At 39.1% G+C, this 25,982-nt stretch overlaps 1 protein-coding gene across 3 annotated transcripts; it reads right to left on the bottom strand.

The window, feature by feature from the left end:
* Window positions 1-259: 259 nt before the first annotated feature.
* pik3r5 (phosphoinositide-3-kinase, regulatory subunit 5) lies at window positions 260-25,431 on the bottom strand. Of its 3 annotated transcripts, none has more exons than XM_067580267.1 (18): window positions 25,177-25,431; window positions 15,063-15,178; window positions 10,219-10,334; window positions 10,023-10,091; window positions 8,970-9,108; window positions 8,092-8,161; window positions 7,298-7,472; window positions 6,665-6,833; window positions 6,482-6,550; window positions 5,363-6,240; window positions 5,067-5,177; window positions 4,774-4,905; window positions 4,460-4,553; window positions 3,818-3,894; window positions 3,216-3,309; window positions 2,766-2,848; window positions 2,066-2,181; window positions 260-1,759 (listed from the first exon to the last, which is right to left on the bottom strand). In XM_067580267.1, exons 2-18 carry the CDS (start codon window positions 15,160-15,162, stop codon window positions 1,609-1,611), a joined length of 2,643 nt encoding a protein of 880 aa, XP_067436368.1. In that variant the 5' UTR covers window positions 15,163-15,178; window positions 25,177-25,431; the 3' UTR covers window positions 260-1,608. The 3 variants fall into 3 exon arrangements, with proteins under 3 accessions (XP_067436368.1, XP_067436362.1, XP_067436372.1); XM_067580261.1 differs by lacking the exon at window positions 25,177-25,431 and adding an exon at window positions 23,788-24,052; XM_067580271.1 differs by lacking the exon at window positions 25,177-25,431 and adding an exon at window positions 23,788-24,049 and having other exon boundaries at window positions 5,067-5,174.
* Window positions 25,432-25,982: the final 551 nt, after the last annotated feature.

The raw sequence follows: 25,982 nt of genomic DNA, 5'->3' as shown, positions 1-25,982 counted from the left end.
TATGTAAAATCTTTATCTGCAAAGCAGCAGATGAATGCAGTAGAATGATGTACAATATTTCTTGCCCCTAATGTGTAGAAAAATAAGAGTATAATACAGTGTAAAATGAAAATACTCACCTGAGATAAAAGTCCCTCAAAGTACAGTGCTTGTATGTATTCATTTACATTGCACCACTGAATATATTCTGAAACCTGCTGTATATGTATATAACAGATTGGTAATATATACAAGAACTGAATGAAGGCATATATCAAGATGAAATTTAATCTTGTAGAAACATATTTTAATGAATATTGAATTTGAGATGTATCCATTGTGTAGATGATTGACATACAATTATAAATTGAATATTGCGTTTGCAATATTTCCACCAGAGAAGGCATGTAGGGAGAGAGCAGTGATAAAGTACCTTAATTTTCCTATAATTCATTCATTCAGATATTCAAGTGCTTCTATTCCATATTAGTTTATATGCAGTCCTATTTCAGTCTCAGTCAGGTGATCAGGATATTTTCCCTTTACATTAACAAAACAAAAACACATCTTTTAAAAATGTCATTGTTACAGTATGCATACAGTATAAAGCTCACAGTATGCGAAGTGCAGTGAATCAGGGAGATGTGCATTTGAATGTATTTGTAGCACCAAAATAGCAACTTTTAAAAAAGTAAAAATATTGTTTACACATTGAGCTACATTATAGTCATTACAAAAATATCACAAACTCTAGATTGTTAAAGTAATCTTTACTTCAACTGAAGTCAAATTGAATATCAATAGAGCCCCCTGCTGCTCATATTTATAATTTCAGTTAAAACAGTGGCTTCATTATAACTCCTTAGGAGAAACGTTATCACTAAAAGCCCATTCATAACAGACACACAACAAGTTATATTATGCAATACAATATTTCATAAACATAGTATTTACAAATTGTATCCATAGTGTCCATAGTCTGATGATCTCTCCTAATGGAGCCATTACATAGTCCAGTCTGTCCTGAGGTCCTCCATGTTCATGTAGAGAAAGAGTTCTGAAATTTTAACATCCCATCTCTCTGCTTATTACAACATATTTGTCTTGCCAGTTTGGATGCCATCCCGCCTGAGCCTCTGCAGATTCACCCTGTGTGACTAGTTTACATTCTGCTGTTATTGTGGGTAAGGTCACTTCTCTGCCAAGAGGAAAAGAAGAACTGAAACCTGAAGAATGAAACTTTAACAGTTGCCTACACAGCAGTGAATAAATGCTTTGTGCAGAGAAAGCTGAACTCAGCATCATTAGAGCTACTGTATCTCCAGTCATCTTTGTTTCTTGGGTCCTTTGGTATGTGTCAACGATCACAGGCCAGCCCGGTCTGCAGTTTCCTGATCACCTTTCCTGCTTAAGTCCTTCTGTTTTCCAACAGTTGTGTGCCACTGACATGTGAGCCCATCAACATGTGAACTTAACCACGGCAGCTTCAAAGCACCAGGCAGAAATGAAAAAAACACGTCCTGTGTACATTTCCACTGCGGTCAGTCATTCAGTCATTCAGAGCATATGAAGCTCGTACAACATGCACAGTCTTTCCTTTCAAACCACCCGAACCAGAGGCCAGCAGTCTCAGGGAAGAGCCCCACTGAAAGTGACTATGGGCAGGCAGAGAAGGGAGCAGAAGGTCGGGTTGAGAGGCTGGATTTGGGCCGAGACCCGGGCTTTTTTTAGCTTCCAGTCAGAGGTGCTGTCAGATTTAGAGCATACTGATATTTCACACCTATAAAGGTCAGAGAGAGACACATAAGTTAATTTGATAACACTTGAGAAAGTTGTGAGTGGATGATATTAATATGTGTTTTTTTTTTTCTATTCTTGTATGTTCCCTGAGAAGAGACTGAGTTGTAACTTCTGACATGAGAGACTCCCGAAATATAATGTTAAGAAAGTATGCAAGTCTGTTTAGAGGAGCTACCACCACTTGACAGAACAATTCGTTTTATTGGAATAATTAAATAGTTGGTGGTAAACCACAGCTTTTCCAGACACTGTGTATGTGCGTGTGTTGTGTGTCTTTACTCCATACCTCGTGACACTTTGCAGTATTTTTTTCTCATCTTGGTCCAGACATACAGCAAAGGTTGTGTTTCCAGCACCGCTGACTTGCACTTTGTCCACCTTCACCTCTGTCACGCTCAGCTGCTATAAATTGAAGAATCACAGCAAAAGTAAATGCCTGATGGTGAGATATTCCTTCAAACTGTGCTGATACACATATTTGAGTATTTGCATTTAATTTGATATGATATTCATTGCTTTTGCAGCTTGTTTGGGTTACTTTTTGTTTTGTTTATGAAGTTCTTCTTTTTGACTCTTGAGTTATAAAGAGAGCCTTGAGCTGAAAATTAACAACTTAAATAGGTTAACATTTTGCTGAGTTGTGTTATGACTTTAACAAATCGACGCTCCAAATCTAAATGAGGTTAAGAGATTAAGCTAATGTTGCAATAATATTATTGCCAAAACACAAACAAGCAAAACAGATGCGAGTCCTGCCTGTGTTGTGGCTTTTTGTTCTATCACTTTGTCAGTTTAAAAAACTTTCTATCACAGCATACGTGAGCTGAGTATGAGACGCCTCAGTAAAGCTGAGTATGAGACGCTGACAAGAATGTTTTGAGGTCTCTGTCTTCAAATAGAGATGTTGTTTGTGAAAGTGTGCTGCAGCGGAGCTTTTTTTATAACCCGCAAACCACCGAGATAGACTGATATCACATCAGGCTCACCTGGTTGTAGCCCTTCTTGCTTTTACCGTTCTGTCTCTTCAGGACCTCAGTCATCGTGAGCTGCAGGCACTCCATCTTTGAGTCTGACAGAGATTGTTTTAGTTTAAGTATGAGTACACATACACATCTGACAGTAATTGCTTCATCATCATCTAATGCAGGTATAACAAGGAAAATATCAAGGAATTTGTATTTAACATTAGCTGGATCAACCATAGAACTTTGATGTTATAAGTTTAGTGAATAATTTATATTTAAAACAATCAAATTTCAGTCTATGTGAAAACATTGACTCACTAATGAAAACTGTAATTAAGCATAATTATTGTTTATAGTGGGATATGAAAGGTGAGTTACACCTGCCAGTCAATGTGTATTCAAAGTCGAGCACTACTTGAAACATGTCAGTGACTCAGCCACGTATTATAATGACCAAAAGCAGTAGCATACCTAGTTCCTCAGGATTCTTACACGCTTTGGTTAAGTTTATTGAAGTACAGATTTTGCTTTCTTTTTTCCTCTGGCTTCTCCCACTAATCACCACCTGAAAGAGAGGAGCAGGGAGGATAAGTTTACTGCTGTTGCTATTTTGGAAAAACGATAAAATATTGGAAAATGAGAAAAAAAAAAAAAACACAATTATTATAATTGCAGCCTAACTAGTATGTATCTAATGACAGATAGATAATAGATTTAGGTGTATTGTAACATCAGTAAACAGTGACATCATACCAGTCTGGCAGGTTTATATTGCTTTATACCACATGAAGCACAGAGACAAAAGTTATATCTTTGTCAGGACAGAGCACATGCTCGTTGCTTTGTTTTTGCCTGACTTTGTATTTTGTCAAAAAATTTTGATGTGTCATTTCCTTTGAGTGGAGAAGTGAACTTGACTGAGAACCAATCGAATCTCAGAGAATTTACTGTTTCCAAAAAGGTTGATGGGACACTTTTTGCCATTAAGATGGTGTATTTATGAATACAATTGTTTTTAAGTACATCTTCAAGACACACATTTCGATAGTGAACAGAATCAAACACCATCTCACCCTGTTGTATACCACATCCAACATTAACGGCACTGCTTCTCTGTCACCGTCGATACCAAAGCGTTTACTGGCAGCACCTATACAATGAGAAAAAGACACACATATTCACATAAGTGATCCATGTGAGAGTAGTGGTACGGTAAGACAATTCAGAATAGAGATACAATACTGTTATAAATCGCAACAAAATTTGAATTTACTACCAGGAGAAAAAAAACAAAAACACTGGCACTTAAGTTTGGTGACACATTTTTATGGATAGCAGCCAGTGAATAAACTGGATAATCTTTGTGTGGAGAACATTATGAGTAATGGAATGAAGTAAAGTCATTTCCACATTAACAACCGGGGTTGTTCATGTACATGAGGTGTACACAGCCGTCCCTGAAGTTTTACTTCTCCAAGGAAATTAAAAATCAGAAGTGCGATGATGGTGATGACAAGTGAAACCAGAAAAGTAGAAGTAAAGTGAATCATGATATAGAAATAGCAGATGTTCCTCAACCATAAATTTAGTGCAGTCTCAACCTCATAATAACCGATGATGCATTTTACTGCATGGAAATTAGGGAGAATTCTATTTATTGTGGCACAGTTGCTAGGATATGGCATGTGTTTGGCATGTGTGTGCATCATACTCACCCATGGCCTTGATGGCTCGTGTTCCTGCGGTGTGACCCAACTCTAGGGAGTGGACGAACACCTCGGTCCTCCTCTCTCCACAAGCTAACGTCAACTACAAAACAAAGATCCCCAGTCACTCACTTTTTTTGGAACAGATTTTTATTAGTTATTACTAAGAGTGCATCAGGGGTCCTATTTCTGTTCACAAGGGTGCCAAGGTTTGGATACCAGGCCTTACATGTCTTTAAAATGAGTCCCTGGCAGAAAATAGGATGAATATAGTGTATTATAGTTGTGTGTGTGTGTGTCTTTTGTTTCAAAGAGTGTCTGACCTCAGCCTGATAGAGCTGGATCAGAGCTGGCCGGGCAGCGTTACGGCAGTAATACAGGACCAAGTCAGCCAGGATGGGTAGACGGTGCTCATATGAACCATCATATGAGTCTGACTCCGTCTTTGAGGTTTGCTGCAGAACAACAAAATGTAACACTTAATACAATATAGAGCAGAATGAAAATGCAAAAGGCTAAACTGGAGATCAGTCATGTTCTTAGTTAGATAATCGTGAACACTCGACTTTTGGATTATGTTTGGTCAGACGGTGTAAAAGTCAGATTCTGGTTGTACCTGGCAGACGACGTTGGTAGGCAAGTCAAGCAGGGTAAGGGTGTTTCTTTCGTACCAAGGGTCCAACATACCAAGGAGATGGGCAATGTCGTTTGTACTGTCCCCATCCTGCTTGAGAAAATGCAACGATTACAAACAAACAGTGGAATTCTCATAAGGGTTATTTGTCTAATGTTGTCATGTCACCATCTGACCTTCTTTACACCAAACATCTGTACAACTCAGCTTTCTGACAGCTTATGAAATATGAAAAAACTTCAATGTTTGAAGTTTGATTGGAGTATTTTCATACTTACTTTAGACAAGGCTGTTCCTTTTGGACTTCCAGTTTGAAACATATGACTGGGACCTTTCAGACTCCCCGGCCCTGCTGCTGAGTCCCTCTTCACAGGCACAAAGTAGAACTGAAGCTTGAAGGCCCTGCTGAGACGTGGACATGCATTCTCCTTTCTTTTCAGGCTATTGTAGGCCCGCGCCACCTTCCCTGCTACATGATCAGCACCAAACACCACCACCCTCAATGTAATATTCTTACTGTCCTCATCACTGCTGAGAATAGGCCTCCTTCGGAAGCAAACATGTCTGAGAGTCTGACTTTGTGGGTTTAGGGGTTCACTACGTGAGAGGACTTGCTGGGGTAGAGAGTTGGAGCGTTGCTCTCGCACCACCAAAAGCTCTTTTGATTCTGTGTTACCTAAGCTTTTGGCACGAGACAGTGACCGAGGGCTCCTGGGTTTTATGAAGAGCCGGTAAATGTGCTGGCTGAGCCGAGCCGAAGCTTTAGCAGACTTTGGTGAATATTTTTCAGCAACGGGAGAAGAACTGATATAGTCATCAGAATCATCAAAGTAGTCACTATCAGCTCCAGAAGTGACAGAGAAGAGGGATGAAGCGTAGGACTCTGAGGCTACAGACAAGGTGGAGAACATGGAGTCTTTGGAGGCGGTGGACACGGACGAAATGGTCGAGAAAGTAGAGGCGCGATGGTTGTTGCTGCAGACATTAGACTCTGAAGGCAGTCCTACTGTGTGTTCCTCCTCTTCTTTGTCTTCTTCGTCCTCTTCTTCAAGATCATCATCATCATCAATCTCAACCCCCTCCTCCTCCTCCTCCTCAGCTTGCCCATTACTGTCCAGTTTGTCAGGATCGTGCTCCAAAAGGGTGTTCAGAACATCTGCAGGAATCAAAATAGTCAAATATCAATCACATTCATCAATTAATTCATTCTTGAAGTCCTGTCACTGTGTTTTATTCCTATTATCTGGTTTTATGCTGCTCTATATGTATCATATATGTCCAAATTAAAAAACTAACTAACTAATGGATGAATTTAGTGAATCTCGAGCACCTCAAAGCAAAAAGATAATCCCTGTATATGCATATGAACCAATAAAGTATAATGCTGAATACTTTACCAAAGTTGTCTTTTTCCCAGTGAAACATGTAACACTTGGCTGTAGGGAGCGGTAGTGTCTGTAGCATTCCTGAGAAGACACAAAGACAGAAAATCAGAGCAATATCGACTGGAAAGTGGTATAATGAACATCATATGATGCACTGTGTATATATACCCCAATTCATAAAAGCTGCCCTCTTACCATCAGACTTTCTTCCATTGGATGCAGGGATTCTCAGCCTCTCCCTTAGTTCCTCTAGTTTCTGGATCACATGACTGCGGCCCTTCAGAGGGTCACTCATGGCAGCAGCCGCCTCTAAGACGTTGCTTACTGCGGAGAAGATCTCCCCTAATTCATTCACGCTCTTTGCCTGCGAAGAATATTTTATGACATGGTGATGCAAAGGTCTTGCAAACGTCTCATCAGGTCTTGACACATGACTCATGTATTATCCTGTTCAAGTTTTTTTTTTAATAATTTCACAATTTATTGGTTTGTATTAACTTCCTTAAGAATATAATGCAGCGTACAGTAGCAATGCCACACATTTCCGTGGTATTGCTTACATGGTAATATAATGCAAAGCCTTTTTTGCAATTCAGTCACTTTAAATGAATACAAACAAGGTTTGAAGGGTTAAATGTAATTTTAACTGACAGGTCAGATTTCTTTTTAAACTTATATCTGTATTGATTCCATAATGTAATCCCAAACCACAAAGGAAACTTTAAACACAAATTTATATTCCAAAATATCATTTAATTGTTTTTGAGAACTATCAATAGCTTCTAGTCCATAGTCCAGAGCTTCTGAACCATCGCTCTGAGCACATACCTGCAGGGCTCTGTGGATGCTATGGAGAGGGTACTTGGTGCTTAGTGTGGACTGGAAGGCGTGTTTAATCAGGGTGATGTAGGTCTCTTGCTGTGAGTGCTGAATGCGAGTGAGTTGCTCAGCCACTGAGAGAAAGTCAGCGGGAACCTCGCCTGGGTTCATCAGCAGCACAGTCCTGCAGGCAGCAGACAGACGGTGTCAGTGGTAATGTGTGTGAACATGCACACAAATTCACATGGGAGACGGTGGAAACAGGATACTATGGTGGTGATAGTGGTGTGGCCAGGTGGGTGGAGAAGGAGCGTTCCAGATCATGATTAAGATTAAGATTTCTTTATTGACATCTCTCAGCACTCACATACATTGAAATTTGAAATTTGTCCTCTGCATTTGAGCACATACACACATGTCTTTGATGTCTTTGATGATGATGAAACTAAGCGCTATAATTCACATCATTTGAACACACCCAGTAACGTTGTTTATCTTTAGAAGGGTGGTGTCAGATCAGATAAACTTACTGTGAACCGCAGTCACATATTAAGAAAAAACTGCCTGTTTTAACAAGGTATGTGAGTGCAGAAAATAGATGGTTGTGAATACACAGTTATTCAAAGAGGTAGAAACATGTTTTACACAGTGCACTGATATAGTATTGGTCCTTTACAAATACAGATGTCTGAATATCAGCACTTTTTAGGCATGGACACACTGACTAAGTCACACTTGAAATGTGAGAAATTCAACAGTTTTTCATGCTATAAACACAATATTGAGATATTGTATGGACTTACATGGTCTTGGAGCACTGGCTGGAGGTGTTGAGGCCCTGCTCTTCTCTCACTAGTCTCTGAAAGGAAATCCCTTTGGGGAAAATAGAAAAAGGAGAAGTGTATTTTATCTCACAGTGGGGTTTTTTTTAGACAAGACAAGACCACAGCCTTATTCATGAGCGTCCTGCTGGAATAGATGCACACAGATGACGGGTTACCAACATAGAGCACACAATCTGCTGTTTGCTACTGAGAAGTAGTCAGAGCATTTTTTCAAGTAGCTTGTCATGTTCAGAAATTTGTTCACTTAGTAAATAAGTAGACTACTAGAATCTACTAATACACGTAGTGGCTTTATGTTCTTATTTGACGCAGAGAGTGAGTCAAAAAAAAAACCCAAACAAACAAACAAGCAAACAGTGCCTCAAACTCTGTCTTCATGTCTGTTTCATTCATTCAGTTATTTCAAATGTATTCATTCAGTCTGTTGCTGTGTACAAAGCACTTCCTTTGACCCTTCCAGTAAATTTCAGGTTAAGTGTTCATGTGTGTGGCTTCTGCTTTTTTTTCCCCCCCTAAATGCTTACACTACATCCGCTTTTTGTTCGTTTTTTATCACATTATTGTGAAGTCGTGTCCAGTTCAATGTGAAGTTTCATCATTTTCCTGTCATTGCTATTGTTGATACTGACGTTTGTGCTGTAGGCAGTGTCCTCAAGTACACTCACATGCATTACTTTGACCAGCCACAAGGGGGAAGCAAGTACAAGGATCAGATAAAACGAAAAGAAAAGCTTGAAAACAGTGTGTGACTGTTAGAGAGAGAGAGAGAGAGAGAGAGAGAGAGAGAGAGAGAGAGAGGCCCTGAAACAGAATGAACCCATCTACTCTATATTTACCTGGGGCCTTGATCTCCAGCTGTAGTGTGGAGAGGAGGTTCCTACACACAATGCAGTAAGGCTCAGGCCAGGTGAGGAAGCAACGAAACACCTTGATAGCCTCCTCCAGCAGCTCTGTGTCTGGAGGACAGTACGGTGTCTGCAACCAAAGTATAAACAAGGTACTTTATTTCAGTGGGGTTTTATTTAGGAGCAGCAAGACTTGTTCAAAGCTCACAGGGTTAACATTTCTTATATGTCTGGTGGACAGTTATATACTCTCTGTGATGTCCTTTCCATGTATGTTAGGTGATATTGAGTTGTTTTTTTGTTTTTTTACCATTATTCAAAAAACCCAAAGGTATGAAATTTGCAATGACGTTCAGAGAAAAGCAGCAAAGGGAATTTCTGGAATCAGGTGATCTTTGACAAATGACTCAAACAATGAGACAAGTATTATCAAAAAATCAGCGATAAATTATGTGACTCATTGTTTGGATTAACTGATTAGGAGAGAAGGTTGGCTTCTTCTTCCTAATCACATAATAATGTAATATGACTTCAACTGAAAATATCAGCTTATATTATATATTTTTGTTCTTATCCATTATTACATTACTGCTTCATTTTATAATCATAATCAACTAAAAACATGTTGCATACATTACATTCATTTAGTGATTTTTTTTATTGTGTAATGTTATAGAACAGGCTTTATGACAAACAAATACATGGTTATATGTGTAAAAATACATGTCTATAACCATTGTGTTTTGTCTTGACTTTCTAAATGTCTAACCAGTAATAAAAAAAATTAATCAAATGTTTTCCAGCGAAAAACAGAAGCAATGTTGTTAAACCCTGCGGTTCTTATCAAGTCAGTCTATCGTACGTTTCGATGTTTTTACTGATGCGCTAGAAGCTTTTGTCACAGGAACACCTCAAACAAGCGTCATTGTGGTTTAAAATGAGGAACCAGCTGGTCTTTGGGATAAAGAGCGTTTTTTTGCATCTGAAAGAGAGGTGACAAAAGGTTCAACTTTTTGATAACATCCAAATGAGAACAATTTGTACCTGAAGCAGTGTGGAGGAGAACATGATAGCGAGGGGAGTCACCAGCTCGTACTGACACTGCTCCTGAACCTGAAAACATGTTAAGATAGACACATAGGACTTTATAGATAGGATAAAATTCGCAAATGATGTCACTGTTTCAACAGTGAAACAATATGTTCTCTTTGGTTATGACCTTTAACCTTTGTCCTCCTACCTCTTTGGTCTTTCTGATAATCTGTTGCAAGAGGATGAGGAAGTTCTCTGGGTCCCTCTTCACCAACTCCTCCAGGCTCCAGCGGTTCATTGACTGACCCGCCGAGCACATCACCACTGAAACACAGCACATGTGGATCCATGTAAATACTATACATGTTCAACACACACTGATAGCCGCACATTAAACATAGAAAGAGATACAAAAGTCACATGTTCCATCACCAGAAAGACGTTCACTGTGATTGAAAGCAAACACAAAACATTCCTGAAAGCAGAAGAGCTTATCTTAGCCTCTTTAGCCCTGGTTTTACCACTAAAGCCTTTTAAAATTAAATTCTGTGGATTTCAGTAATGCTGTGCCACAAAGCATGTGTTTGTAATGACCGACACATCAGTGGGTTGAAGAGATTAAAGGACTAAAGCACTTTACCAGTGTCAAAATGAATTAAGAGTATACACGTGTAGATGATATTATTAAGCATGTCACATACTGTATATTATACATGCTTATTCCACCACTGAGGACGTTAAACAAACAAAGGCGCAGGCAGCAGCACTGCTAACCAGGACAACAAAAAATGTTTTCTTTTTGTGCTCCATTTCTCCATTCCTCTCCAGAGACAATAGGCACAACTCGCAGTGATGCATTACAGTTAAGTCTCACCATAAGCTGTCGGGTTTTGTTGCATTTTGTTGCAGACTAGTGCAGAGTGAGCGTCTTGAAACTCTCTCAGAAGATAAACTGAAAGAAAGAAGCAGTACCGCAGTAGGACCACAGCTGACTATTTGTTTGTGTATTTGTATGTGGCCGGCAGTGTAATAATATATCATTTGATATGGTTATGATTACTATATGTGGTAGATTCTGACCTCAGCAGAACTATAGAAAGAGTATTATGACATGAAACAGAAAACAAAAACAGGGAAAGACAACTGTCATTATATATATGAAACACCACATTAATGAGGTGGGGTCAGCTACTCTTGTCTTTGGGTTTGAGAATGTGATGAACTATATGTAACTGTATGTAACTTAAAGTAATGCCCATAACTGTCAGTGCTGTCGTACTTTCGAGGGTGTGTTTTATCACCTTTTGTTCAATGTTTCAGTAAAGGATGTTTGTATATGTACAAATCTGGCAGGGCGGATTTCCTGTTGTAACAGAGTTAACGAATAATTGGTATCCTCCCTGATAGGACATCTTTTTGGTACTAAAAGGTACACTAAGTAAAGCTCCCTGGATACTTTACCTTTCATCCTAACAGGATGGAGAGGGTGATAGTTCACCAAGCTCTGATTTTTAGTTTTCTATTACAGTGTGAAATGGGAAAATGACATAAGAAAGAGCTGTGCATACAGTATCAAAAACCACACTGACAAAAAACAACTGAAAGTGATCGCTGACTCCTCAAAGCACCTTCCTTTCCATATGATCCCTCGGTCTCAACGACTCAAGAAGTGCATCTCTAAAGAGCTCGGTTTCCAAGGAAGTCACACATCAGCAGTTGTTCAGGTTACACAGAGATGTTTTCTAAGAATTTGTCGGTTTCTCTCAGGTTATTTGCACCCGGGATTGTTATCTAACATCTCTCAAAAGTGGTGTGCTATTTAAAGGTTATACTGTAGGTGTATTCACAGGGGAGCATTGCAGGATTATTCTGATAATGCCAGCTGGAAATAAAGCTGCAGGTTTCGAATGATCCTGTTCAGTTGTCAATTTGATTATTTCAATACTTAAGTAAGGCCACTGACAAAGTAGTCAAGTGAAAGTTCACATATAGTAAATGTAATCACAGTCATAGACAACAAATCCCTGGAGAGGTAGAGAAGAAACCTGAAAAACAACCTCCAGCTTCAGCTATTACACATCTTTTTTAATGTCAAAATGAAATCATTACAATGTACTGCGAATGTAAAACCCAGAACATGCTTGTACAGTATCTGTCACCCCGGCGATGGTTGTCATGCGGGAGGCTGATGCCGATTTGATCTTCCGCCCTTTTTTTACACCATGCACCACAGTAACGCTGCCGTATGATGCCTCACTCACACACTGCGGTCTATGCCACCACTTCCTCCCAGCTGTCGTGTCTATTCACACAACTTCCTCCAACACCCAATAACACATTTCCCCCGATGATCTTACAGCAGCAGTGTCATCAACAACAAGCTCAGGCTCTTAAAAACTCATATGCCCCATGTGCATGGCAGAGTGTCTATCACACGCTGTCTTTGTGCATGAAAAAGTGAGAACAAACAGCCTTTTGTTCGAGTTAGCACTGTGGGGGTAAACAACAGATATCACATCCAACTGTGTGTGCTGAGGTTTATATTTCTGAGAAAACATGTTGCTTTTTCTTTCTTAAAAACAGAAAGTGACAGGTTTAACCTCTATGTGTTATGCACGTGCTCCTGAGCTAAACCACTCTTCATCTTTATCCTCACTTCAGCATTTACTCTAAACCATGTGTATGCTTACACTTTCTCACAAATGACAAATTTAACTGTTCTCTATATCACAAGGTTGGTTGGAAATAACTATCTCATGTTATTCATCTATAAAGATCGACTGGTGAAGCGTCCAAACTACCTCACATCTCTTTTCTCGTTTAAATCTAGTAACTACAGCACAAGATCCAGTAACTACTTAGATATCTCTCATGTTTGCATGTTCACACTGATGGCAGAACTGGTTTCAGGTACCATGCACCTTTTTGCCCGTAAACTTGAGTCTTACATTCCTCTTGGAGATTTAAAGCTTTATTAGCTGATGGGTTTGTTTTTTTTTAATTCTTGTAACTGTTTCCTTGTTAACTGTGTAGTTTCTGATTATGTTCTTGTCTTATGAAAGTTTCTTGTTTTCAGGTCTCGCTTGGATATTCATCTTAGTCTCAATGAGACTGCCTGATTAAATAAAGATTAAATAAACTGTGAGTGGCCAAAATTAGCATGTCAATCAAAAACCTTAAATACACATAATGTATATTATGATTTGGTAAAAAAAGGCACCCTTTATAAATGGCATAAGCATGAATTAATGGCTTAATCAAAGGTAACCCTTACCGTAACTGAAAATGTTTCACACTTCATGATACGTCGTCAGTCATGCAGTTATAAATGATTATGAATCATTAATAAAGGGGGAAATATTTCATACTTTCTGATAAGTCATCAGGTCTTGAAAGTTATTAATAAAGGGTTAGTGTTTCACATTTTCTAAGTCACGTCTGCAGTTATATTTAATATCATTTATGAAAATAATTAAAATTGTCAGCTATAAATGTTAACAAATGGCTTTTTGTCTGGATGCTCTGCAGCCCTTTCCAGAGGGTAAGTGGTTGAACAGTACGTCAGAGTTGTATTCCTAAAGAATTGGATAAAGCAAATGTTATGGCGGTATATAAAGGAGGGATTTTTCAACCCAAAAATGATGCTTATTAATGGCTTATAAATGATTTATAAATAAAATTTATTAACCACTGATTAATCCATTAATTAATTCTTATAAACCCTTTTATAAAGGGTCCCTTTGGTGAACTGTTGCAAAGTTTTGGGGCGGCTACAGCAAACGCATGGTCGCCCTCACCCCTCAGCCTCGATCGAGGGACAGCCAGGAGCAGCTGGTCTGAGGATCTGAGAGATCTGGGGATGGAAAGGGGGCAGAGGAGCTCAGAGATGTACGGGGGCGCCAGGCTGTGTAAAGCTTTAAAAACAAATAAAAGAACCTTAAACTCAGTCCTATACTTGACCTGCAGCCAATGCAGGGACACCAGTACAGGTGTGATGCTGTCTCTGTTACTGGACCAGTTAGTAGCCTCACACCAGCATTCTGCACCAGCTGTCAGCGAGGCAAGGATGACTGGCTAATACCCAAAAAAGAGCATTGCAGTAATCCAGTCGAGAGGAAATCAAGGCATTTGTGACAATCTTCAAGTCATTAAATGAGAAGAACGGTTTAAGTTTGGCGATATTTCTTAGCTGGAAAAAACAACCTTTCACAACAGAGTTAATTTGTTTGTCAAATTTTAAAGCTGGATCGAAAATGACACCAAGATTTCTGGCATGAACATGAAGGTTCAGGGCCAGGGGCCCTAAGTGATTATTGGCCTGACAGGAGAGAGATGACAGGAAATTACAGGAAAGAGAGATGGGGAATAGCATGCAACAAAGTCTCAAGCTGGGGTCAAATCAGGTACATTGCAGTTCATGGTCAGTGCCATAAACCTCTGTGCCACCAGGGGGCCCTTTTAAAGCACTTCACTTGAATGCAGATCTGGTTGCAAATGCAGATTAAAAAAAAATTGCAATTATTAAAATAAAATTGATTTAGAAGATGGTGCATACCTTGGCAAAGATATGCACTCGCTCTGCTTTTTTTTTTCTTTTTTGTATTTTTAAAAATACTAATATTCAAGTATTGAAAAAATACACGAGAAACCAACCACACAGACTTTTTTGGGGGGGTGGAGAATTTTGGGGGCTTCTGAGAAACAGATTTTAAAAAGAGTGGTCAAAATTGGTGCAGCAGAGTCCGAGATATCCTAGCTATGGACCAAGCACCAAATCACGCTGAATCCTACAATTTCCATAATACAACTTGATACCTGCCAGTCAAACGCCCACCAACTCCACACCACCAGTTTGTTACACAGGCTTTCTGTTTTAAGTCTCCAATCTGAGATAACCCTGAATTTTTTTAGGCTTTGAAAAGTTCCCTTCAGACCCACAGGAGACATTGCTCATCTTTTGTCACATGCTGAATAGCTTTCCCCTTGATGGTAAACCGATCAACCAAAAACCCAACAGTGATCTTCATCGCTGATGTAGCTCTTAAGTCTTACCGTTCCAGTGTTGTTCTGCTGTGGGGCTTTGTCTCAGCCCGTTCAGACACCTGTCCAGAGCATGCTGGATCCTGTCCTCTGTACACGAGGTGTGCTGCATCTTTGCGGCTCAGGTTCTGTGGAGGGACAGGAAAGAGAGCTGATGTTAAATATCAAAATATGATACATAACTCAATTCATATTCATTTCTTCTGTGGAACATTATCTTTAATTTCCAAGTTCCTTGTATGCATGCATGAGCACATGCAAACACGCACACACATACTCCTCTCTTTTCATGGACAGCATGTGTTATCATGTCTGTTTTGCATGATGGCTGTTAACTATGAAAATACACTGAGGGGAAGGAAAAACAGACACAGAGTTGCTTGTATTGCTGTTTTGTTGCCAAAGTTCCTGAAATGTCACACGCAGTACAACAACATATGATTGGACGCTGTAAGCTCCAGTGATATATTTGGAATATTAAATCATACAACAGCAAACAGCCTCTACTTCTAGCCGCCAATTTTGTCTTTAAATTATTATTATTCCACAAACCATTAAAAACTGTAAGAAGGAATGACAGTTTCACATGTTTTACACACACACACACACACAAGCCTCACTGAAACTCTTGTTGCACAGATGTTTAGTAATTAGTGTAAAATACATAATGGACAACTATAAAGATATGCCTACAAGCAGTTATTACATGATACAAGGAGGATGAGTATTTCTGTTAGATTTGTGACATTTGAGTAGTCCTCAGCAAGCTTTTGCAACAACATTTAGGCAAAACAAAACAAGCCCACAATTTTCACAATTGACTGTTCACGACTGTTATGATATACGAAAAGAAGCCTCCATGTGATGTTAGATTTAAAATCAGTACCAAATAGTAAAATGGAGAGCATGTAGTCAAACATATCATTCCAGTATGACCATAACATTGTTAGTCCATCATATCTTCACCACTGACTCATTGAGATACGTTGAACTTCACTTTTTTAACTTTCTGTTTATCAGTGCATTTGACTGGGACAACCCAGGTGTGGCAAGCTGTTTCAGTTCTGTTATGAGCACATCTCGTCAGAAGCTATATGCATACTGAAACAGCAGGGACGTCCCATCAGCGACTTTAAAAGAGTTACGATTTATAAATGCTTTCTATATCTTTGTGTCAGATAAACAACATTCTTGTTGACAGGTGTTTAATGACTCAGTTTGAAAGCTACCACCCTAACCAACCAAAACCAAAAACCAACCAATGCTGCATCTCTAACCAAGTAAACAGTTTCACTAAAAACAGATGGTTTTACTTACCACTTCTTTATTTGTAAGTACAACATTGCTAAATCTATGCACAGTGTCTCGTTTCACCTCAATTTTTTGAGTTGTTACTTATTTTCATGTTCTTTTTGGAATCAAACAGCATTTCTCTAGTTTTTTTTCGTGAGAATTGAGTTTTATGACGTTGTTCATTTCACAAAAACTTGGATGAATTTGAATATACTTAAAAAGCGGACACTGCAAATATCTCTGAAATTTGGATGTGATCTGGAAATAATTCTAAAAGTGACTGTGTGTAGGATTGAATTATTTTTAGACAAACACCGGAATTCACTGGAACTTCTAATGAATATTCATCGGAACGCTTTCGAAAGGAAAGTTACATGATTGCCGATTGGGCATTATGTTGTTGCTTGCCTCATGTTGGAGTTTTATCTTGGAAACACAGCATGTATGTACTAATACTGGGGAAACATCCAAATTTGAGAAGCAGAACAAATACTTCCCTAAAGAAAAAGGGACAAAGCTTTTTAAAGATTTGCCATTTTAGAACTTGAGTAGCTATTTATGTCTGTAGAGCCAAACACTCAAAAACTTAATCACATTTTCCTGTAAGTGTATTATTCATATTTTGACCATATTAATGTGAGTTAAATGTACTTTCATGAGCTTGTCTTCCTGATGACAAATAAGCATTTTGTGTGTTTGTTAACTGGTCACAAATATATTGGAAATATAAGTATGTTACAGCTGTCAACAGAATCAGACAACAAAAATCATTTACTTTTATATGTTTAGTGTAGGTTGTGCAACGACGCCATTGATTGTGTCACTTTTTTAGGTTTATCAGTGAAATCTGCAACAACATTGGTTACAGAATGAGGTCAGTACGCACACAAAAATGAGCAATGACATCAAAGACCGAACTTCTTTCACCTGATTACATCTTAAAATTTCCCCAGAGTGTGTGACAAATTCCCCAGCTACCATACAAGTTAGAAATAAACAAGTCTGTCAAACGAATAGTGTTAATGAATGACTCAATTTCACACACACCCACTCACCTAATAAACCTGCCTGACACACACACACACACACAAGCAGCAATTTGACATTTTGGGAACTACACCGAATAGATTGATAGAAAGATAGAAAGACTGTAGCTACAGCAGAAGCTGGTTAGCTTATCTTAGCATATTGACTGGAAACAGGGGAGAATAGCTACCTGGCCTACCAGCATCTCTAAAGCTCATTTATTAACTTATAAACATGTTAAGTAGAAAGGACCTCCTCTACTGTCTCTCTTTCTCTCCCTCACACTTTTCTTTCTCTCCTGCAGCTCTTGTGCAGCCACTTAAGGGCTGACCAATCAGCATCCAGAATCTTAATTAGAGTTTGTTCAGCCTTTGCTGATTGGTTATAGGTGTATGGACTGTTTCTTTCTCACTGGGTCATAACCTATTTAGCTCCTGAGAGCAATATTTGTGTGATTCAGAATAAAAACCACACACACTATTTTTTTTTAACAAATTGAACAAAACAAAACCTAATGTGTTAATTACTGAGTTGTGATAGTCGGATTTTGTTATCTTTGGATAGAGTCAGGTTCCCAGTTTCTCCTTGTTTCCAGTCTTTATGCCAAGCTAAGCTAACCAGCTGCTGGATGTAGCCTTATATTTAACACACAAATGCTGTAGTACAGTGGTAACAATCATCTAATCTCATCAAGAAAGCGAAAAAGCATATTTCCCAAAATGTACAGCCATACCTTTGAATGCATGCCAACTGGAAACATAATAAGGGGGCATGAGCGACACAACGGACAAACATAATATTTGTGTTACATGTGTCACATGAACAATTGTTCATACATCACACACACACACACATGCATATGCACACATTGTTGACACTGTACAGACATCTGACCCACGTCCTCATCATTAACACAAGTGGGGCAGGAAGCTCATGCAAATCCAAGTTCAAGAGGCCAGAGGAATGAAGCTCAATTATCCCCAACTCACTCCTTTTCCTACTGTAACCATTTGACAACAATACCAGCAGCTCCAGACCTAAACAATACGTCCACGTAGCCCTTTTCTCAGCGGTCCCTCCTCCCCAGAGAGGTATTGTGTCTAAGAGGTGTCCCAAGTGGCACAGAGCAGAAGTATAGAGCCCAGCGTGTTGGATACTCGCTAAGGGCTCCGGTCATTGTCAGGGCTGTACAGAGCTGGATGAGAGCCCGGTGAGAGTGGAAGGAACTAATAAGTCAGAGCTGTGATGACTCCTGCATCCAGGATGGGGTTCAATGGAGACATGTAAAGGTAATAAAAGAGGTGAAGAACTTATATGAGGTGGTATAATGCAGTGAAAGTAGGCTGTTAGAACAGTGAGCTACGGTTGTTATTGAAATTATTAGGAGAAGCAATAGTAATTGTTCTGTTAACTACGTCAGGTTTGTTTTTCAGAACCTCTTTTTGCCTTATTGAACATTCGTTTGAAGCTGAAAGGGTGTGAGAAGGATTTCAGTTTCATAGAAAAGATACAAAATCACAAATTTAACAGCCTCCACTGGTGTAAGAACGGGTTTTTTTTTTGCACTCAAAATTACCATAAGGAATGAAGAATCATGATGGGTGTGGTTAACTGAAAACATGTTATGAGCACAACTACAAGCATATTGGAAGCTTCAAAATACATCCAAGGCTCATGTATATTCATTTAATCATTAGATCAGTTCTATTGGTGAATTTAACTGACAAAACATCGCGCTGAACAATTGTAACATATACTAAACAAAGCTGTCTGGCTCTATTGGTACAGCTATAACACTGATTGGGATTTTAACACCAAACCTCAATCCCAACTCCAGAGTGTCATCACAGTTGTTTACGTAGATCTCTGCTAAAGTGTTGCAAATGCGTGAGTCTGGTGTTTCATAAGAGGATGTATGCAGTACATCCCTGAAAGTCAACAAGGTCACTTCCACTTTTTCATGGTTGCAACTTGCAACAGTCATACAATAACAAGTAGCTTTTTGTGCGGCGGATGAGCAAATGGAATAATCTCAAAGATGAAGTGGGTTTACTTTGAATTTACCATAACAATACCGAACCTGTCTCGTCAGGTAATTAAAGGGAACAGAAAGGTTGTCCAAAGATTGAGTATATGAAAGGTTTAGTGACGCAACGGTTTGATCATCAAGGTCTTCAACAGGCAAACATTCATGTGAACAGAAAGCAGGTTGTACGTACAGACAAACTGACACCTACAGTTAGGAGATCACATGACACAAAATCACACTCATTATCTCAAAATCATTCCCTATGTACACAAAAAGACAAATGTCTTAAAAAAAAGGACTATAGCCATGCCTGATAAATGCCACCAAAGCAAGAAACCATTGATCCTGACAACAATAAAACTACATTTAAGCATAGATTCTTGTCTATTCCTCTTAGCCTTTGACTTTCTTATTTCCTCCATTGATCACATTGCTAATAATAACATCCCAAATAATCCAATCCACCACATCCTTTCACCCTTTTCTCAACTTTAACCCTCTTTTCTTGTAGACCTTACGATGGTTTCCAAGATCAAGGAAAACCCAAGGAAGCACAAAATTGTCAAAATGATCAGAATTATAATGTAAAATGGTTGGCAGATACTGTTTGAACACAGATACACACTGATACAGGTAGCTATTTAGGACACTGAATGGTCTTAGCTCCCATTTTGGCACAATACTTTTATGGGTTGTTGCTGCAGGTCATCATATCAGGTTACTGATGTCATGAAAAGCTGCAGGTAGAAGCTATGAACCCCTAAGGATGCCTTCTCAGATTTAATTTGGTCACAATAACAAGTTTTCATTTTTGCACTCTATATGCACTCACACATCAAAGTGTTTACTGAGACAGAGCACACTACAAGTTGTTCCCTCATCCCGTTTAATGTCTCTCTCTGCATACAGTATCCTCTGTTTATCCGCCTCCCTCAGCCCTCTTGCTCCTTTTCTGTAGCGTTACAAGTGTCGACATTTCCCAGACAAAGTGAACACTTCCAGTGCTGCACCTCCACCTGTGTCTCTCTTTCTCTTTCTCATACTGTCCTCGCTTTCCTCTCCTTCCATCTCCTCACAGGCTGCTCCCCATCTCTCCCACTGATCCCATTACCAACTGCTTCCTCACAGGAAGATAGCTTCCCTGTGCAGCTGAGGAAGCAGGTGCCTCCCTATTGTTGTGGTGTGATCGGACTCTCAGATATACTCCCACAGACCACGGAGGAGAGCTTGTGTGTGTATATATATATGTGTGTTTGTGTGTGTGCTGTATATGTGCCTGTCATTTTTACTGACCCCCACTCCCTGATTGATTGAGTCTGATAATCACATCCAGTCTTCCTCTGCTCGCCGACAGAGCTGTTATCCCGCTTCTCTCGCTCTATTGACCTACTGGATGTGAACTGGTCTCTTATGGCTTTAGGAAACAACAGCGGTCCAACTCCAAAGCTCTACTGTAACTAAGTGCTTCCCTTTAGTTCAAACAACCGCTACCGGTGAGAACTTACAATTCAAACAGAGAGGATCTCTCATGTTTGGTTGCAAGCTAACCCAATGAGGCTACTGGTTATTTTCCAGTGCCAAGCAATGATGTTTCACAGATGAGCATCAAAGTCCATTCTTGGCCTCAGGAAGCAGCAATCTCACCTCAAAGTCAATTTATTAACTATTCTGTTCTGCAGCTTTTGATCATATCCTGTAATCAGTATCGGCAAATGGAGTTTGCCTGCTTTTAATGGAATTGCAGATGTTGAAATTTCCAATTCCTCTGAGCACTGTAAGTTTCTCTGAGAAGTGAAATTGTTCTGTCAATGGCTGTTTCCAAGGTCAGGAATAACTTCCTTTTAAAGCATTGTTTTCTGCATGCAGTTTCAGAAGAAAATGTTTTGATTTGCTGATGATTCCTCCTTCATAACAAGTCTAGGTTTTACTGCAAAATTGTTGTTTACTTACAATAGTTCTTTTTGTGGGACTTGCTCATGTGGAACTATAGTACGTGCAACTGCATAGACGTGACTCAAAAAGGAAGTATCAGCTTTAAAAATACATTTGGATGTAACAATCTGCCCTTGTGCATCTAACTATGGCACCAAACACAGAGCTTAGTCTGTTGCTTAGAGAATAGAAAGACGCTCTTTATAACTTTTGGCCTTCACTTCCTCAATAAACACTGATAAACATATGATGAAACTACCACAAATGCAAATATCAGGTTCTGTAATATCAGGTGATGGCACTTAACTCCACATTACTAGGAGTCAGTGGTGGCTTTCCTACACAAACAGGTCTCCTTGTCTTCTCAGTTTCACACTGAACATCATGTTATATCATGCCGCAAAGAATGAGGATCCAGATATCTGTGATTTCCAGAGGAAATGCGAGTTTGGTTACATTTGTGTGATATGGGGGAAAACATTTCGTATACTTTAAGGCTTACATCACTGAATGTTTTTTTTTGTACTTACAGGTGGGTTGTGCATGTGCACAGATGTACTGTTCACACACACACGAGAGTGTTGACCTCAAAGTGAAGCGAAGATGAAGATTTTTACTGATAGCGCAGCCGTAAAAGATACAAACAGGAAATAATGTTGTGAATAACATACAATGTTGCACTTGGATACTGCAATCACCTCTGCTAGATGTGACATAAAAGAAAAACACACATTGTGACAACCCACACTCTTCATATCTGATAACTATGGTAAACAATAAAAGCTGCCAGAATCGCCCACCTTCAATGTTTTTGTTCATTTCATGCCTGGCACGTTAAATCTGCAGCTACTCTGGCAGTTTATATTTCTCAACAGGAGGAGATGTTTGTATTCAGGCTGATTGCACAATTGGACAATTTCTAAGAAGAATACGTGATCCCTTCCTGTGGTTGCACAGGAAGAGTCTGTCATCTCACAGACAGGATGAGAGCGACAAGGAATTCATTTAGTACATTTAAAGTTTTTACTTTGAAGAAAAATGATAGTTATGGTATTCACATTACGTTGTAGATCAACGCTGAGAGAGAAAGGTGCTCTGGATAAAATAAGGTAGTATATATCTCATGGCTAGAGATGAATCAAAGCACAATTTACCCACCTTTTATTTTTCAGAATCAAATGGACCCTTTCTCAATCCCTGGGCCTAGTGTAGTACCAAACTGATGTGGTTTATCTGAAGACAAGGTCTTTCAGAAGGTATAACACAGAAATTTAGAGCGCTGTAGATTTGAGACGTAAACTTTGACAAAAATGCAGACATGAGACATGACTTGGACTTGACTGCTGTGAAACTTGACTTGAAATCCCAGAACAATAGAGAATAAATAAGACGGTCCTGACAATCCAATGTATTGTCAGGAGCTGGTCTCAGTTATGTAACCAATACGATTAACACATCTTCAAAGGCTGAGTAACTTACACGACCTAACAGCCAACACTCAGAGACCTGACAATCATCCAGTTAACTCGTAATTCATGAGGACTCACTAAATCCATACGTGTCTGACAAATAATGAAAATGAACACTAAGCTCAGGTGTTGGCCCAGTCGTGTTTCTGTGGGGTGGAGCTCTCAAAGACCAGTGACTGAATGCGTCAGTGACAGTTACTCTAAACGGATTATTTGCTTGCATCCCTTGTTGTGGTTTTTTCAGTTGCTAGTCTTTATATCTTTATAAACTGATGAAAAACGTAATAGAAAGTTAACAGTATTTGTTCATTTTATGAAGTTTTATACAATTTTCATATACATTTAAATGCTCAAATCAATTTCAACTTCACCCACTCAACTGAAACCAACCACTCCAATTGGCTGAGCAGCATGAACCCTTCTCATCATGCAGTTAAATGTGCTGATGCAGGTGTCAAACTGGCTTAAAATACTGTTTGCAGATACAGACACAGACGCTTGAAGTGAGACGATGTCCGGTCGCCTCACACGTGCCTCTGTGTCTCTGTTACCACACTGTTTATTGAAAACATGAATTACATAGAGAAAAAAAAAAGCAGAAGTTTCTAACTGCTATCAGAGTGAGTGCCTATGAGCTCACAGGAGGGGGGGCTGTCAAAATGATAGCCCTACTTTTCCCATCAGTGACATCACTTATCAGAAGACGAGACAGAAAACAAGACACCTAAGGTGTTAACATTGCAGAGAAATGATGTCTGATACAATAAAATACATTAACATGGCTCAAAACAGGATGACATGTAAAAGTCAACTCTGACAAAGCCAGCTCCAGAGTCCCCAAGATGTTAACATACCATCATATGAGTGACCTAAGTAGAGGACATATGGCCCCAGCTCCATCAGATATCTGGCTCCATCAGAGCCCACAGGGCAGGAAGCAGATGCCCTTCAACACAAAATAAACTTATTACCACCTCCATTGTCTTACCTGAAGTTTACTGTCCTGCATCCATATCCTCTGTTCTTGTCTAAAGAGTCCAACACGCCAAAGTCTATCCAATTCAGAGCCACTGCCATTCATTCACCACAAACATCACGGTTTAACAGACAAAGCCACATCCTGGGCAAGGCAGAGCAGTGCAATGAAACAAGAGTGAAATCAATCGCTGGATGTTGCTCTGTGCTGCACTCAAAGACGTCTGAGTCCGCGACGCACAAACACAGCAAACAGGAAGCGTATGAGAGAGGTGCATGTGAGCACAATGAGGAAGGCTGGTGTGTGTGTGTGTGTGTGTGTGTGTGTGTGTATAGGTGGGAGTTGTGTTTGTGCGTGTCTATTTGTTTCTACATGTGTGTGTTTTGAGAGGTTGCATGTGGATTTTGAAGGGATGTTGGCCCCTTAAAAGGAAGTCATCTGTTTGACGTGTTTGCTTTTGTGCTATTCTCACACTTCTGCGTGAAGTGTCTTTGTTTGGATGTTGTGGCTTTGTTCAGTATTTTCTAAAGCTGGAGGAGTATTAGCAGTACTGTATTGTTTGTCTTAACGCAATGAATACAAAAACAACTTTGACCTATGAATGTTTCAAAATCAATCATGCACCGCAAATGAACAAACAAGATCAATCATTGTCCTCTAATATTTTGTATCCAGTTAAAATAAAGTACTGTAACAATAACAATATCAACAGAGTGTAACAGCAATAATATGCAGTGATTTATGGAAAATGTAAAGTAATGATTTAGTATCAATTTGTGTGTATAATAACTGAGAATAAAATGATCTCTGATGTTTATTTCCACAAAGTTTGTGAAGTCCATATTCCTCATATGTTCTCTCGACATCTTCCTCACTCAGGGAAACACTGGTCTTACTTCCCCCTCCTGCTTTGCCTGTCATTTACATTTCATGTATTACAGTGACTGTGAATTCCCCTTCTCTTGAAGGGAGGGAAATGTGATGACAAGTTAGACAAAACAGTGACAGTAAACACTGATAAATAACGTTTCAACTCACTGAGCACTGCGCAGTGTTTGAATATTAGTATTCAAAGCTTTGTTCACAACACACCTGTTTGTGATGCCTAGAATAATATATACCTACATAATATAATATATAATGCAATTTAAACAAACTAAAACTCAAACAGAGCTGAATAATTAGTCATCAGATGACATGTTTTCATATTTGGTATCAATCTTATGATGTCAAATAAATAAAAATTTGATGAACTTCCTACTTATAATTACATTTGATGATACAGTATTTTCAAAGTATGAAAATACAAAGTCTGATGATGTAAAAAAAGTGAGGTAAAGGATTCATTGTAAGAGTCATTTAAATGATTTATCTCTGTGTGTTCAGAAATGTCACTCCTACCGTTCTCTCTTCAGTGGCGACTCGTTGGTCGCACTATGGCTCCACAAGACATCCAATCTTATGCCAGACTTCTAACTTCCTATCAGAAGACGGATGCAAACCCACTGTCAGCAATGTCCTCCCAGATGCTGAGGTGTTTCTCTAAAAAAAGCAATAAGTTGACAGGAAAACTACTCAACAACAGTAAATGCAGAAGACAAGAGATGAAATTGGGGAAAAACACAAAGGCAGTGTTTTGCTGACTGAAATTAGGGAAGAAGTTAGCGAAGAACAGGATCCGGAACAAAGAGGAAAATCAGATACAATTGTTCAGAGTTGTAAACTAACTGAAAATCAAGAAGTACAATTATAGATAGACAGAAAGAAAGAGATGGGTGAAACCCCGCTGAGCTCATTTGTTCTTTTTCTTAACCTCAGATCATTTCTGCTTTTACTATTTTTATTTATATTCACATTGACAAACATGTTGCTTCACTGTACAAAGACAAATGTCTCATTATGTTTTCCATAAACAAGTTTCTACATGCGTAGGATTTTCATTATGTCCTTTTGAAATGTATATGTCTGACGAGTCTGTGGTTTTAACCACTACAAACCAGCTGATGGCTCAGAAGTTCAGCGCAGTTTATGTTTTGACTTTTTGACTTTTTATACCTCTGTGTAATTCACTTTTCTTATGCAATGTTTCCATGAGCCGTGACAACATCTGATGACTTTCAGATAAGGGACGTAATATCATTTCACAAAATTAGACTGAATGCGTTTTCTGCTGACGTGTTGGACCACAGCAACCGTTTTTTGGGTGG

Source organism: Thunnus thynnus, chromosome 3 (assembly GCF_963924715.1).
Source record: "Thunnus thynnus chromosome 3, fThuThy2.1, whole genome shotgun sequence".
NCBI classification, from domain to species: domain Eukaryota; kingdom Metazoa; phylum Chordata; class Actinopteri; order Scombriformes; family Scombridae; genus Thunnus; species Thunnus thynnus.
The sequence above is the reverse complement of the archived record's forward strand: the minus strand, read 5'-3'. Positions and strand labels throughout refer to the sequence as shown.

Excerpts from the sequence above, each read along its gene's own strand:
- pik3r5 (XM_067580267.1), bottom strand. The coding sequence starts at position 15,162 with ATGCAGCACACCTCGTGTACAGAGGACAGGATCCAGCATGCTCTGGAC. Across the intron at positions 10,092-10,218 it reads TTATCAGAAAGACCAAAGAG|GTTCAGGAGCAGTGTCAGTA; the intron begins GTAGGAGGACAA and ends ACATGTTTTCAG. Across the intron at positions 6,241-6,481 it reads CTGGGAAAAAGACAACTTTG|ATGTTCTGAACACCCTTTTG; the intron begins GTAAAGTATTCA and ends TGATTCCTGCAG.